General features: G+C 43.6%; 1 protein-coding gene across 7 annotated transcripts in view; it reads right to left on the minus strand.

Annotated features, from left to right (window-relative positions):
• The window catches only part of Tmem232 (transmembrane protein 232), a 278,672-nt gene that overhangs the window by 150,637 nt on the left and 110,824 nt on the right, over positions 1 to 17,211 (minus strand). For all 7 annotated transcript variants that reach the window (XM_031368600.1, XM_031368597.1, XM_031368596.1 and 4 more), the window contains one exon: positions 2,060 to 2,238. In XM_031368600.1, the coding sequence (XP_031224460.1) occupies positions 2,060 to 2,238 (179 nt within the window). The remainder of the gene's footprint in view (positions 1 to 2,059; positions 2,239 to 17,211) is intronic.

Below are 17,211 nucleotides of genomic sequence, written 5' to 3' on the forward strand. Positions count from 1 at the left end.
ACTCAGAAATCCGCCTGCCTCTGCCTCCCAAGTGCTGGGATTATAGGCGTGCACCACCACTGCCCGGCACTTATTTTCTTATGCTTGCCGCCCAGCATCTGGTTATCTCTAGTGCTACGTGCCCTGGCTAAATCTGACTGGACCCTGTCCTTCCTGTGATCCTGGTTGTGTCAGAACTCCTCAGAGTCAAGCTGCCTCTGTGATCCTGTGATTCTGGGATCCTGGGATCCTAGACTTGTTAGAGTGCCTGGGAGTGGAGCTTCCTCTGGGTGTTGTGGGACTGGCTGCAGAGTTTGTGGCCAAGGTCTGCTGGCCCAGACAGACCAGAAGCAACCACTGGGCTGGCAGAGTTCTTGTGTGCCTGTATCCTGCTGGTCCCAGTTACTCCCGGTGTTGGGATAGATGCTGTGTGCTCCTCACCTCTGATCCTGGGCTTGTTAGAGCACCAGGGAGTGGAGCTTCCTCTGGGTGTTGTGGGACTGCCTGTGGAGTTTGTGCCCAAGGTCTGCTCAGGGCACCGGCCCAGACAGACCAGCCTAATAATTGTTTTACAATTCTTAGAGCTTCATTCCATTTACCTCTCCAGTTTTTCTGATGAATACTTCTATATTTTCCTCATTGGTACCTATTCTACAAATTGTCTACTTTGCTCCAAAGAACAATTTCTGAAGTAATCAACTTTATGTTTTGATTGGATAATCTATATTTTTTCATTTTTGTTTTTAGAAACAGCTTAAATTTTTCCCCTAAATTTCATGCCTTATAACCCATCTAGAAACAACTTCTGTGTGTGTGCAGTGTATGGGATTGAAGGAGCACAGTGTGTGGACTGTGGGGATATTTGCATGTGTTTAAGACATGAAGGTAGAACTAGAATTACTAAAGAAAGCAGAGGCTGAGATAAAACTGGAAATAAGAAGCCTGAGGCAAGCCTCTCCAAAACAGCAGGAGACATGGAAGAAAGCATGGCAGGCATGGAACACATGCCAGAAGAAATGGACGCCACAGTCAAAGGGAACACTTAGAGTCTAAGCACAGAACATCTAGGAAATCGTGGAACAGAGGGGCCGAAACTGAGTCCAAACATGCAGAAACGACTTTGAACAAAATCATAGAAGAAAATTTCCCTAAGCCTTTCGAGGTACAGGAAGCACACAGAACACCAAATAGTCAGGACCAAAAAGAAATTATCCACAACACGTAATAATCAAAATACTAAATACACACATCGGAATATTAAAAATCTGTAAGGCGCCAGGCAGTGGTGGCACACGCCTTTAATCCCAGCACTTGGGAGGCAGAGGCAGGTGGATTTCTGAGTTCCAGGCCAGCCTGGTCTACAGAGTGAGTTCCAGGACAGCCAGAGTTACACAGAGAAACCCTTTCTTGAAAAACAAAAAACAAAAGACAACAACAACAAAAAAAAATCTGCAAGGCAAAGAGACCAAGGAAGACATGGCTTCTCTTCTCAGTGAAGACTCAAAGCCTGAAGGGCCTGCACAGACGTTCTACAAACTCAGAGGGACCACAGAGGACACCTGACCTCTCTGAGTGCTCCTTGTAGAAAATACTGCCACATCCATCAATACCACCTCCCTTCCCATGAGGCACCCTGGGGTCAGAAGTCCATGAAGCATTCCTGAAACATTATCACTTATCAAGCTTCTAGGCCATATTGTTCATAGGGGAAAAGAGGGGAGAAATTGTGCATTGATGACTTCGGTGGTGTTGGAACCTTTCGCTGTATCAACGTACCAAAATCAATGTTTGAATCAGTCTCTGCTTGGGTTGCTTTATTTGGTTTTGGCCTGTGTTTGTTGAGTTTATTCAATTCTGCTTATACTAAAAGTTTCACGGGTCTCAGTTTATGATGTCATCTGGAACTTGGCTCTCATCCTTGAACGACAGTATGTGAGCATGTAACTCAAGGCGAGGCGGCAAGCGAGCTGGTCAGCTCGCCGACCAGCTGCTACTGCCCATTGGATGTGAAAGTTCCACTTTCCGTAGAGAGCTGCTAAACACAGTTCTGGCTGACAGGAGGACAAGTTTGGGGACTTACCTGGGCTATCACTACTGCGCACTGGATGCGTGGGTCTTCCTCATAATCCTTTATCTTTTGCAATGTTTGCCATATCATGTTTCTAAGTCCATCCTGTTCCTCATCACCCTTAAGTTCCCATGACATCTTCACCAGGTTATACACTAGGCTATAGTACCCAGTCCAGATCACCTTCTCACCTGCAGGGATGATGATGATGATGATGGTGATGATGATGGTGATGATGATGATGATGATGATGATGATGATGATGATGATGGTGATTATAGAGGAAGAAGAAGATAACAACAATTTTTGAGAATATACTATCTTATGCATAAAAAAGACAAATTCAATTTTATTCACACTGATAATTAATGCTATTCATCTAGAGAAATTGATATTTAGAACACTCTCCAACCTAAACACGAAATAGTAAGAAAATTAACTATATTAAGTTATATTCTCAAGATTAAAATAATGTTGTTTATTCTTCAGTTACTCTTCTTACTTAGCTAGGATATATTTTATATGGTGATGCTTAGTATTGATAATTCTGATTTAGGTAGAGACAGGAAAAATAAATTTGAATAATAAAATACTAATACAGTCCTCAGAAGACAGATAAACCACACTTATTTAAAGAATATTATGGGAAAAAAACTAGGCCTATGGGAAAACCCTAAATTTTCTAAAGAAAAAGAATACACTATTACAAAAAGAGATGAGAGGTTTTTTAAACCCAAAACTTCAATAAGAATAATTATTATTTTAAAAAGCCAGACATAATGGTTCACGCCTTTATTCCCAGCACTCAGGAGGCAAAAGCAGACAGATCCCTGTGAGTTTGGAGCCAGCCTGGTCTACATAGTGAGTTCCAGAACAGCCAGAGCTTCATAGTAAGACCCTGCCTTGAACAAAACAGACAAACAAAAGAATAATTATTATTATTTTAATTGACATAAACTGGAGTTCCAACTACATCTGGATTCTAGTCTGTGCTATACTTCTGTTATTTAGGCCTGATATTTATATGTATTGTGTGTGTGTGTGTGTGTGTGTGTGTTTAAGCACATGAAACAAAACACATGAAATCAACTTGTTTTGAAGGTTCTCTATTGTCACATATCCACTGAGCAATAATAAAGTAGGTAAGGCCCTATGTGATCTGGGCCATGTAACACATGCCCCGATTTAGACAGGGCTGTTCTTTTTAATCCACATGTTCATTCACAGGGAAAGAAAAGACCACCAGGTAAGAAAGGTAAGGGAAAGGCTAGGAGCGGGAAAGAGAAAGTGTGTACATTTCAGATACTGAAGAAAGGTATCCTCTAATCTCCTATCCTAAAGGCCGTTCACGCTCTGTCCCTGTCAGTCAGTCAGGAAGGAAGGAAGGTAAGCAGACAGGCACCAAGTGAGATGCTCCTCCCGCATCAACTAAATTATGTACAACATAATTTACAATATTCAAAGTTCTGTGACTGAAAAACGGGTCTACTGATGAGCAGTGATGTTTCTCACTAGAAAAACAATATAATCAAAAGAATGAAGATTTCATTATGTTTTCTTTCTTGGAAATAGATAACCAGCGGCTTCAAGCCGCGGACCAGTGCAGGGAGCTGAGAGGGCTTACATGAGAGTTTAGAGATCAGTAGATCCTTGAAAAGATGGCGTAAGGGGAAGACTGGTAGAGTAAGGAAGAGAGCTGGAGAAGGCACGGCCTCACCTGACCTTGCAAGCAGGATGATTTGGAGGAAGGGTAGAGACGGATGTTGGAGACTGGCCCCGCATGAGAAGGTACCAGAAAGAAAAAAGTCAGGCAGTAACTGCTACACCAGACTCCTGCTCACCTTTTTAGTCAGGCTTACTGCAGGCTAGATAGCTGTCCCTAATCCATGGTATGTCATTTGTCTCTGTATAAATCCCAAATTAGAGAGCCAGACAACCATGTCTCTGTCGTTTTAATCTATCATTTTAAATACATCCATCACTGCTCATCTGCCTCACTTGCAAATACATTACACGAAGAAAGTGAGACCAAAGACTGGAGTTCTTGAGTAAATGTTGAATTCTTTCTCCTAATATTAATGTAAACTATCCCTTTCATTTAGCCCTACGTTTGTCCATACACCAGCATGCTACACTTTATCATCCTCTAAGCCATTCTTCTGCTCATTCCCTATTAAGCAACACTGAATCTTCATAGTCTCCTGACTTCCATTTACAAAGTTATATGTACACATGCGGGGATGGTGCATGTCGCCCGTAGTTCTAGGAAGCCAGGCGTTGCTGGGTTCACTCTGACATACTGATCCTCAGCCTCATGACTACAGCACACAAGACGCAGGGTAAGAACTGTCCATTTGTCTAGGATTGGTGTGCTACTTAACAGTGCAAAAACAAGGACAAAACTGGAGTTGTGCTAAAAGAAATCGGAGTAGCTGAACCAAGAATAGGGCTCCTGCAGAGGCGCAGTTCAAAGGAGAGAGAGGATGTCACACTGGGCTGAAGAAATGAGTTCATATTAATATGGAGGCTGTAAAGTCAGCTAACAGTAGATGGGGCCATATGCAACGGTTGATGTCTCGGCAAAGGGAGCGATGCTATGTCTGTTCTGACAGTGTTCCATCCATTCAGTCAGTGAACTGTGTGATAATCTAGGTCCTTATTGTGACAGGCAGGAGGAGACCAGAGAGGATGAAACAAATGCCAGCTGTCAGGGAGAGCAACTGATGAAAGTTCTGTGGTGAGCAGAGAATTTGAAGGTCAAAGGAGAAGCACGTTTTTAAAGTTAGGGAACAGAAACAATCGTAATATCGCTTGCGAAAATGAGATGGTTGTTTGGAGGAGTCAGTTTGGGAGACGAGGTGAACAGTGTTTAGAAAATGTGGAAGGATTCCGGGGGCGGTGGGGAGGGTGGGGGCGGGAGGTCTGGCTTCACTGGCACATAGCTTTTTCTTAAAACATGGCTGAAAGAGAAGCACCATGAAAAACATGAGTGACATTGCATTACATAGCAGCATAAAGGTAATGCTGGGACTCAAATAGCTATATGAGGGCTCTAAATTTATTTTATTTATTTTATTTATTATTTATTTATTTATTTAATGTGTCAAAGGTGAGTGAGAATGGGCATATGATTGCCATGGTAGGCATGTGAGGGTCAGAGGGACAACTTGTGGGTCACAGGGATTAAACTGGGATCATCAGGCCCAGTGGCAAATGCCTGCACTGACTGAGGCATCTCAGTCTCCCAATTCTGAATTTTTAAGTTATTTTTTTCAAACTGGGTCTCAGGAGAGAAGAGGTTTAATAAGATTTACTTCTGATGACTGTGTTGTACATGTGTGTGCATGTGTGTGCATGTGTGTGTGTGTGCGTGTACATGCATGTGCGTGTGCGTGTGTGTGAGTGTGTGTGCATGTGTGTGTGTGCGTGTACGTGCATGTGTGTGTGTGTGTGTGTGTGTGAAGAGGTTTAATAAGATTTACTTCTGATGACTGTGTTGTACATGCGTGTGCATGTGTGTGTGCGTGCGTGTACGTGCATGCGTGTGTGTGTGTGTGTGTGTGTGTGTGTGTGTGTGTGTGTGTGGTGTGCAAATGCCTGTGAAGAGCAGAAAAGGCTGTCAGGCTCCTATGAGATGAACTTAGTCATTTGTGAGCCGCTGGACAGAGGCAACAGGATCTCAGCTGCATGACAGAGCTCATGACCACCGAGCCGACTCCCCAGTGTGACAAGGGCTTTGAATCATAAAACAAGTACAGATTTTAACTCATTTTTAACTGTTAAGTTGTTTTCTGTTCTGTTCTGTGTTGTTGTTGTTGCTATGGTCGAAGCAGTCTCTTGTGATCCAGACTGACTTTGAATACACAATGTCGTCTGGCCTTGACCCCGTGATTAGACAATCTGCTCTCTACTGTTGGGATTGCAGTTTTATACCACTATGTACTTCTGGTATCCCAATTTATATGTTTCTTTTTGTGATTCATCACCCAGAGCTGTGTTTAACCCTGAGCACAGGTCTCACCAAGTTGCCTAGCATATCCTAGAACTGTTCTTATTAAGAGGGAAATTTTTTAAATCGCAGTTAAACCTGCTCACATCTGTGGTCAAGTTAGCCCACTGTGTTTCAGTCTATAGAGGCAGTTCTCAGCCTTTCTGTGCTGAGACCCTTTTGTCCTCCTGTTAGGCTGACCCATCCATAAAAGTATTCCATTACATTCCATAACTAGAATCTTGCTGCTGTTATGAATCATAACGTAAATATATGATATGTAGGATACATGATATATAGCCGTCAAAAGAGTCACAACCCACAGATCGAGAATCACTGATCTGTAGAGGCAGAATCTCATCACAAGGGATGCGACCTGGAGCAAAGCTTCTTAGCACTCAGTAGCCAGGAAACAGAAAGGCGAAGAGCGATACAGGAAAGTTCTGACAGCCAATGGAAAGAAGCTCTAGACAGCCCCGCCTCTTCCAGCTTCCAGGAGGACTCAGCATCTCCCAGTACTGTGCAGGCTGAGGACTAAGCCCTCACCACGTGGGCTTTGGGGTACACCACTGCAGCATACACCACTAATTTTGTTTTAACTATGTTGCTGCAGCATACACCACTAATTTTGTTTTAACTATGTTAGCCTTCAATCATGACAGCTTTGCTGGATCGGTATTTATTGTCTTTTAGACACTGTAACACAGTGTTCTAAGTCCTTCCAGCTTTCAAAGTTCCTGCTAACACACCTGCTTTTACTCTGATAGGCTTGTGATCATCTTCTTTTTGTCTTGCATGTGCCTCTTGTGGTGTATGTTTAGTGTGTTACCTATACCACAGGCAGTTTCTTGGCTCACCTTGTCTGTTTGGGACTCTAAATGACAATTTTACCTGGGCAGACTTATGTAAAGAAATTTCTCTTACGCCTTTTTAAAAAAAAAAGTCTTCTATGCATTTTTCATGAAACGCTTCTCCTATTCCAGTGTCCATGATTCATAGGCTTGGTTTGATTATAGTGTCCTACAGGTATCATACATCCCATGTGTAATTCCTTATTAATCTAACTTTGTCATTACCTGAATATTCTTTCTTTTATTCACTTTATATCTGGCTCACTGTTCCTCCTCCCAGTCACTGTCTTTTAGATGCCAAGATACAATGTTGCTGGGCTACAGAAAGGCACTTTCACACCGGTGTCTGATAGACCTTGAGCACATTCCCAGCCATGCTGGCTACCTGGTCATTTAGCTTCTCTCCCTTTGTTTTCCCAACAAGTCTTACATCTGCTTTCATAACATCGATGCATATGTGACTTTTATGAATCTATGTAAAACCTGTGAACAGCAAATGAAAGGTCACATGTGAATGTGACTTGCTCACAGTTGCTTAATATAAATGTCTACAGTCGCACCCACTTTCCTACCAAGGACATTTGTGGTGAGAGGGTTTCCATGGTTCCTACGTGTCACGTTTTCTTCATTCATCCCCTGCCGCGGAACATGCTGTGTAATTGAGCTACATGAGCAGTGCTATGGTGAGCACAGACATATCACCATGCTTGACACACGTCCACTTGGAGTTCTTCAGGTTAAAAATACCCAAGAGAGGTTTCACTGGGGTCAGAGGCTACATCAACTTTTAGTTTTGGGGGGACCTCTGCGTTGACAGTCTCACCATCTGTTCACAGTCCCACCATCAGTATATAAAGACTGTTGTTTTCCTAATGACTACCTTTCTGACTGGGTGAGAGAACTGGAGTAAAGGCTGACTTTGCATCTCCTTGATGGCTGAGCATTATTATCTTTCTTCATTAGTACTTACTTTTTAATGACCTACTTATTCGATATTCTTTATTGACTTGTTTGACTTCTTATGGAGGTTTTTGAGTGACAGGTACCTGCTTCCTTGTTCCGTTTGCCTGCTTCCTTGTTCCGTTTGCCTGCTTCCTTGTTCTGTTTGCTTGCAGTATCTTTTCCCTTCCTCTCACCCTGAGTTTGGATGTCTTTCATGGTAAGGCGCACTCCTTGGAGGATAGACTGCATTTCGTTGTTCTCGATCCAGCCTACTGGTCTGTATCTTTTCATTGAGATTGCAGATGGAGGTATGGAGAGGTGTGCAGTAGCTGGTGTCACCTTGTTGGCTCTTCAGTGCTTGCTGTTCTCCTGGTTTTCACTTGGTGAGTGTTCTCCAATCTTTTGAAGTAGGTTACGCTTTCCTATTGCCTTGAAATGTACTGATCTTTCTCTTTCGTCCAAAGCACTCTTTCAGGGTCTTCTGTGAAAATGGCTTAGTGTCCATAGATCCCTTGTTTGTTTTGACTGTGAAGTCTTTCAGTTAGCCTTCAATCATGACAGCTTTGCTGGATCGGTATTTATTGTCTTTTAGACACTGTAACACAGTGTTCTAAGTCCTTCCAGCTTTCAAAGTTCCTGCTAACACACCTGCTTTTACTCTGATAGGCTTGTGATCATCTTCTTTTTGTCTTGCATGTGCCTCTTGTGGTGTATGTTTAGTGTGTTACCTATACCACAGGCAGTTTCTTGGCTCACCTTGTCTGTTTGGGACTCTAAATGACAATTTTACCTGGGCAGACTTATGTAAAGAAATTTCTCTTACGCCTTTTTAAAAAAAAAAGTCTTCTATGCATTTTTCATGAAACGCTTCTCCTATTCCAGTGTCCATGATTCATAGGCTTGGTTTGATTATAGTGTCCTACAGGTATCATACATCCCATGTGTAATTCCTTATTAATCTAACTTTGTCATTACCTGAATATTCTTTCTTTTATTCACTTTATATCTGGCTCACTGTTCCTCCTCCCAGTCACCCCCTCCCACAATCTTCTCCTCTGAGAGAGTAGAGGTTCCTTCCCTCATATCCCCCAACCCTGGCACATCAAGTCTCTGTGAGTTTGGGCACATCCTCTCCCACTAAGGCCAGAAAAGACACCCAAGCTAGAAGAACATATCCCACATATAAGCAACAGCTTTTGGGATAGCTCCAGCTCTAATTGTTGGGACCCACATGAAGATCAACTTTCACATCTGCTACATATGTTCAGGGGAGGACGTAGGTCCAGCCTTTTCAAGGGAAGAGCCTAGTTTCAGGTCATGTATGTGCTTTGGTTGGTGGTTCAGTCTCTGAGAGCTCCAAGGGTCCAGGTTAGCTGACTCTGTTGGTCTTCCTGTGGAGTTCCTGTCTCCTTCAGAGCCAAAATCTTTTCTCCTATTCTTCCATAAGAGTCCCAAGCTCCATCGACTGTTTGTCTATGGGCCTCTGTATCCACCTGAGTCAGCTTCTGGGTGGAGCCTCTCAGAGGACACCCATGCTAGCCTCCTGTCTGCAAGCGTAACAGAGTGCCAATACTGTCAGGAATGGGTGCTTGCCCATGGGATGGGTCTCAAGTTGGGCTGGTTATTGGTTGGCCATTCCTTCAGTCTCTGCTCCATCTTCATCTCTGCATTTCTTTTAGACAGGATAAATTTTGACTTGAATATTTTGTGGGCAGGTTGTGGTCCCTGTCACTCCACTGGAGTCCCTGCCTGGCTACGGGAGGTGGTCTCTTCAGGTTCCATATCCCCAATGCTGTGAGTTACAGTTACAGTCAACTCCCCTGATTGCTTGGTAGTCCCCCTATCCCAGGTCTCTGTCATGTCCTCAAGGTGCCCCCACCCTCTGTCAGTTGCAGATTGCCATTCATTCTCATGGCCATCTGATCATCTCTCATGTCCCTCTCCACACCTGATCCTGAACCTGCCCATTCCTCTCCCCACCCCCTCTACCACCCACTTCCCTCCCTTCATCTGCCTCCTATGACTATTTAATTCCCTCTTCTAAGTGAGATTCAAGCATCCTCACTTGGGAAGCTAACCTGTATGGTTCAGGCTCCACAAGTCTGATGAAGGTGGGCAGCAGGTGGCAGGCAGAGGAAGGGAGAATGTTCCAATCATCCGTCTTCAAGCTCTGTCTTCTGTCTTCTGTCTTCCCCTTGATCCACTGTGCTGCAGAAGCTTTCTGCAGAGCTTTTTATTCAACATCCTGCACTTTGTACTTCTAGTCATCATATTGATTTTTTTTATATTTCTCTGTCATTATTGAATTCTACTCTCATATCTATTTTTCTCATCTCATTCTGTTTATGTTCTCTTGGTATTCATTCAGTGGTGTATTTGTGGCTTCTTAGATTTATTTGAACAAACTTAAACTTGTTTCACATTCTTGCCTAGGGCATCAACTAATTAACTGTCATTAGAGGGTGCTTCTGTGAGTTGTGAGGAGTCAGGTCGCTTTGGTTTTTCTTGGGCCTTGTGTTTGTGCAATGGTTTCTTCACAGCGTGGAGTCAACCGTAGGTTGGATATTTCTTTTACCCGCCCTCACTCACCCACTGGAAGTGCTCCCAGTCATCAAAATGTTTCCGAAGGGCTTGGTTGTAGTAGAATTAGGTTTCCATTTTTCTTTGCTGCACTGGAGATCTAATTCACTAGTTAGATCCTCAGCCCTGGATCAATATTGAGTAGTCCCAGGAGAATAACAGAGTTTCTATAAGGGAAACCATCAGAGAGTAGGATGCTGTGAAAATGCAGGGACCATCAAGTAAAACGTGATCACCCCTTAAACTCGGATCATTTTTTAGGAAGTGGAGGAATGCATGCAGTGTTGTGAACGATGAGATGTTCATTGCTGTATGGTGGTGGAGGGGAAACAGAGTAAGACCAGTGGTTAGTGAGGGAGCTGTAGAGATGCATAGGAAATAAAGACTAAGTAGAAGTGGAAAACAGGGCTGGGAAGACATTTCTGTCGTTAAGGCTAAGGTCCACAACCAAAGAAAGTGGGAGACACCAGAACACGGGAGGGGAAAGACATGTCTATGACTAATGGTAAAGAGAGGTTACAGTTTGGTACCTAAAACAATCCTCGATTTCAGAAGCCTGATACATGGAGGATCCCAAATCAGACCATGCTGTGTTCCTTGGAAAGACCAATAATAATAGTGATAACAATAATGATAACAATAATAATAATAATAATGTAAAGAAAGGAATCGAAGAGAAAGAGAGAATAAAAATGGCCAGTGTCCTGATTTTGGGTTTAAATAAATGAGACGGGGAGAGGGATGAATGTGGTAGGAGTCGGACTGTGACCGCTTGAGCCTGCTTAGCATCCAGACTCTCGGTGTTCCTTCCTGGACTTCTAGATGCTAATGACACTTGTGGGAGTTCAGATCACAGGTGCTGCCAGGCCCCTCAGCCATCAGCGAGAGGTTCTTTACAGGGAGGGTTGGGAACGATGATTCCCTCCCTAAGAGGTCCTTCCCGATGTCTATCACGTGATTGGAAACTGAGCCTCAATTCTCCTGCAGACTCTGGTTCTAACCAGGCTTCCCCCTCACTGGATACTGCATGGTTCTGGTTCCTAATTTCTTCTCTATAATCTAGAAGTGTCCTGTTGGTCTGTCTTTGCTCTGGTTGCAATCCCTAGAGGGTCTAGCTGCCTCCTGAGGACAGTCTTTTGTTAAATGACTTCTCATCATTGCTTCAGTGACGTGCCCAGAACACAGGCTCTTCCTGGTGCCTCCTCCCTCTGCCAGTGCAGTGGACAACTTCTGTCTCCTTCTTCCCCTTTCTCTGGTCTTTAAACTCTCTGTTGATGAACATGAAGTGCACATTTTCTCAGCTCCTCTGTCATGGCTCCTGCTCTCTGGTGTTGCATTTCTGCTTCCCTAGGAGGGAAGAGCTCCCAGACGTACTCATCCATCAGGGATAGGGTGGTGGTTTAAATATGCTTGGTCCAGGGAGTGATGCTATTAGGAGGTGTGGCCTTGTTGGAGGAAATGTGTCACTATGGGGGTGGGCTTTGAGACCCTCCTCCTAGCTGCTTAAGACAGTCTGATCCTGGCTTCCTTTAAATAAAGATGTAGAACTCTCAGCTCCTCCATCACTATGCCTGCCTGAACGTTGCCATGTTCCCACCTTGATGATAATGGACTGAACCTCTGAATCTGTAAGCCAGTCCCAATTAAATGCTGTCCTTATAAGAGTTGCCTTGGTCATGGTGTCTGTTCACAGCAGTAAAACCCTAACTAAGACACATGGATTTTCTCCTGTTCTGATTTATATTTTCCCATTTTATTTTGCTATTTCAACCATTGATACTTAGCTGCCACTCATCTCTTCTGATAGCTGTTATCCAGTATTCCACCTGAAGACTCTAATAGATCATGTCTGCATGTGACTCTTCAGCTTCTATTCTTCTGGCCTCAGTGTTTTGATCCCCCTGCTGTAGTCTCCCAAAGAGCCTACTTTATATGTGCTAGCATGCCCATCTCCCAACTTCCTGACCTTAAAAAAGAGTGATTAAAATACATAACGCCCACTTTTCTTCACACATCTAAATTATTAGTTGAAGAAAATTATTTTATAAGACTAAAGTAGTTCATGTCAAATTGAATATGATTTGGTTTTTTTATAGTCCTCAGGCTCAGTAACAAATCCATAAAGCATAGGCTGGTAACTGTGTTCTCAAACTCAAAATTCTTTTGACAACTCCTTCTGATTTCTTTTTTACAAGTAACCTGCTTGAACTGCACTGGAGGATTGCCGATAAATAATATCAATGAGGAGGGCCTATCACGTGTAGTGTACTGACAGTTAATGACAGGAGAAACCTTTTGGAGACAGATGGCATGTGCCGTGACTGTCACAGAAAGCCTTCTCATCCGCACAGCTACAACCTTCCTGTGAAGCTTGCCTGCTATGAAACTCTCAGTCCAGGACCAAGCTGCAGCATTAGCCAGTCTTCTGTTCTGCTATCAGTGAGTCTAGGACAGTTATCAAGCATGTCACTTTAAAAACACAGAGAGAAACAGTGTCTGTGTGTGTGAGACTAAGCAGGCAGGGCCTCAGGGGGACGGAAGGAGACAGAACCAAAACGATAGATTCTCAGAATTTATTAAGAATCTGTGGTATTTCAAAGCCAGTATTGGGAACTCTCTTACACAATAATGTTTTGTTTTAGTGGCTAGACTCATTGTGGCTGTTAATTACCATTCTGGATATGCAGACTGTAATCTGCAAATATAGAATATAGACATTTCTATTTGTGTAAATGACTATAAGTGGGTTTAGCCTCTGTGATTTTGACAAATACAATTCTACTTTGTGAAATTGAATGTGTGTGGAAGGTAGTGCAAACATGTGATGTGGTTTGAAACACACCTTTATTAGATGCTCTGAGGAGTAAAACTGATGAGGCCAGTGCCCAGAAACTAACATAGATAAGACTCTCTGCCAGGCAGTGGTGGCACAAGCCTTTAATCCAGTACTTGGGAGGCAGAGGCAGGCAGATTTCTGAGTTCAAGGCCAGCCTGGTCTACAGAGTGAGTTCCAGGACAGCCAGGGCTTCACAGAGAAACCCTGTCTCGAAAACAAACAAACTAACAAAAGACTCGCCAGAAAGCCATGCATTGGCAAATGCAGAGTAGATGGTGTCTGCCAGCACTGTTCTCTACGCCAATAGACACTACAACATCAGTGCCTATGGGTTACGTGACACTATTGGAAAGGGCAGATGTGAAGAGAGTAAATGAAGCAGGGTCAGTCACAGAGACTCAATGAGCGCCACTGCTAACATTGTGACTGACTAGAAGAGGAAGAAACGCCATGAGACAACGGTCAGCCAAGTTTCAAAGATGAAAAATGTGAACTGACCAAAGAACTCCACAGCAGTGTTCCCAAAGGAGACAGAGAAAACAGAGGTTTTGATCCAAAAGCAGCTTACATGTTTAGAGAAATAAAAGAAAAAAAGAAAGAAAGAAAGAAATTGTCTGGTAAAAAAGAAAAAAAAAATGCCTTCTGAAATGTCCTCCAGTGACTGGCCCAATCTGAGATGCATCCCATGGGTGGACACCAAGCTCTAACTCTATACTGATGCTATGCTGTGCTTGCAGATGGGAGCCTAGCATGGCTGTCCTCTGAGAGGCCCTACCAGCAGCTGACTGAGACAGATACAGATACAGCCAACCATTGGACTGAGGTCAGGGACCCCTATGGAAGAGTTAGGGGAAAGATTGAAGGAACTGAAGGGGATGGCAACCCCATAGGAAGACTAACAATGTCAACTAACCTGAACCCCCTGGGAGCTCCCAAAGACTAAGTCACCTAACAAAGAGCACACAGAGCATATACAGGCTGGTCTGAGGCCCCTGGCACATATGCAGAGAGGACTGCCTTGTCTGGCCTCAGTGGGAGAAGATGCATCTAAGTCCTGTAGAGACTTGATGGCCCAGGGAAGGGGGATGCTGAAGGGGTGCGGTGGGGGCTGTGGGGGGAGCACACTCTCAGAGGCAAAGGGGAGAAGGGATTGGGTGAAGAACTCTGGGAGGGGGAATTGGGAAAGGGACAAAATTTGGAATGTAAATAAATAATTTAATTTTTAAAATGCTTCCATACTTGAGGATCCATTAAGAGCCCTAAACCATCAATGGGTAAAGGTACTTGTTGACTACCCAGATGTGGAGATTTTGAACCCAGGAACTTATCCGATGAAAGGAAAGAACCAACCCTGCCCCCCAAGTTGCTCTCTAACCTCCATTTGTGCAAGCATGACACACTCATATACACATGTGCATGTACACATGTGCACACATTAGATAGATAGATAGATAGATAGATAGATAGATAGATAGATAGATAGATAGATAGATAGAGAAGGAAAGAAAGAAACAAAAGAAGAAAGAAGTATTCTGAGTGACTCTGTTTACTTGGTTTAGGTCATCTTTGATTTGGAAATGTGATTTCTCATGGGTGGCCTGAGCCACATAAAATCAGTTCAACCTCCGGGAATGCCAGAGACTGGGGTGAGCCATTCAGCAAGCCGTCGGACTGAGATCCTCAATTAAAAACTACGAATAATAAATCGTGGGAAGCCTCCCATGTCGGAGTATACCCTTGGTACCACCTCACTCGCTGTTACTAGTGTGAAACGCCATCCACGCACCCACAGGGAAGAAGACAAGGGAGTGTGGGCTCTCGGCCCCACCGGGAGAAGACAGGGGGGCGTGGGCTCTGCATCGTCCTTTCACAGTTGTAAGTCATAATGAAGGAGAAGTGAGTTTGTTAATTTTGTGAGTCCTTTAACAAAATAAGATAAGAGCTGTCTAGGGAATCCCTGAGATCACAGTGGGAGTCAAAAAATTCTGGGACACACCCCCCCTCAGGCTTGCAGCTTCTGTCAAGAGCTGACATGTTCCTGAGGACTCCCAAGCTTCAGCAAGGATAACATGAGAGACAGACCAGAATGTGAAAGTGAAGACTGCATTTTGGTTGTGTAGTATAACCACTCCTCAGAACACTACCCAACTATAAAAATGACATTAGACATACATACGTACACAACGCATTTACATACAAATAGTACCAAACGTTAGTTTGCATATATAATCACAGTTGTTCCTGTTTCGAGCAGTAAACAAGTAGGTAACAGAAAAAACTGAAGAGAACTGTCCTTGGGAATACGCTCCCTCGGTTTTTGCAGATTCTTTCATTGGAATGCACGGTTGACCAGAAGAGGACGCCAAGTAGGGTGCCAAGGTGTTTGTGAATAACTAAGGAAGTGGGTGGAATGTGCCTTACTTAAATTTCATGATCTTCTCCAACTGTAAACTATGGAGATCTCTGTTCATTATAAATGATTATTTTTCTGGAGCTATAGCTAAAAAGGACAAAAGTGGTTTGTTTTTTGTCAGGACCAACCATGATGCTTACAAATATACTTAAAACGCTAGACTGATTCCTTGATTTTTTTTTCTAGCCTTGTGAAATCACAGCTACTTGTGGCTGGTAAATGCCAAGCAGGTACAAGTCCGAAGCCATCTTCGTTCTCCTCCCTTCCCTCTGGGATGCTTCCTCTCTCTGCAACTCCAATCACAGACCTCCTCTGCACTAATGTAATTGGACAGGGAACATCCTGCGACACCGTGAAGTCTGTGAGACTGTCACCTAGAAATGATGGGGAGCTGTGCCCATGAACTGTAACCATAGCAGTATGGCTGCCTGATCAAGACCACAGCAATAACACCAACAGATATGCTGATGTGGAGGGGGAGGGCTATACTTCTAGACAAGGAACAACAAGCAACTAAGGGATGCTCACAGAGGAAGCGCTGGTCTTCCCCAGGAATGAGCCCCGTAATTTCATGTATATATGAGCGACACTAAATGGACTCAGCAGGGGTTACTTATGTAGGTGTGTGTGCACATGTGCATGCATGTATGTGCAAGCATGCCTGTGTGCGCTCATGTGTACATGCATGCGTGTGAAACAATACCCATAAAAAAGAGGTCATGATCTTGAGGGGAATTAAGGAAAAGTGTCCAGGAGAGGCTGAAAGAAAACATGGAAGGGATTGGAGGGAGAGGGGGGCATGGGGGGGGGAGGATTCAAATACTACAGTGAAAATTAATAAAGTCAGCAGCATTGCATCTCAAACTTTCCTAAATGAAATACTAGAGGAAAGAGAGCTTTCGAACTCGTTTTACCATAATCACAAAGGAGATAAATTATATATCGATATCTTTATAAACTCGAACGTAAAACTCAACAAAACACGCTAGTGTGTGAGACAGGTTTTCGTTAAGGTACCAAGTGTCTGCGACGAACAACTTAAAGGGAGGGATCAATTACTAGGCTCTCAGTTTCAGAAGCTCTGTCCATGGAAGCCCGTGGAAGCCTGTAGCAGAGGAGGTCTCCTTCCCGTGGCTCCCAGGAAGCAGCAGGTAGGTGACTAGGACTCAGGCAATCTTCAAAGGCCCAGCACCACATTTCCTCCAGCTGAGCCCCACCTCCCAAGATGGTTCCACCAACTGGGGATCAGCCAACTGTTCCAACCCCGGTCCTGCGGGGGCCATATTCAGACTAGAGCAACTAACAAACTAAATTGAATAATGCATTAAAAAGATCGTGCATTAGGAGCAAAAAAGATACTGATCCCTGAGATGACAAGCACAGTTCTATAAGGTAAGTCATTTCATATTGTGTACACATTAAAGCAAAAGGACAAACTGCCACATGATAATAATAATTTAAGTTGATGTCTGGCTGTTCTCAATTAAAAGAAGCAGACAGGGCATTTTTAAATAAGCTAAATAACAAGCTCACTTTTTTTTTTTTTTTTTTTTT

Source organism: Mastomys coucha, unplaced genomic scaffold (genome assembly GCF_008632895.1).
Source record: "Mastomys coucha isolate ucsf_1 unplaced genomic scaffold, UCSF_Mcou_1 pScaffold14, whole genome shotgun sequence".
Classification (NCBI taxonomy): Eukaryota; Metazoa; Chordata; class Mammalia; order Rodentia; family Muridae; genus Mastomys; species Mastomys coucha.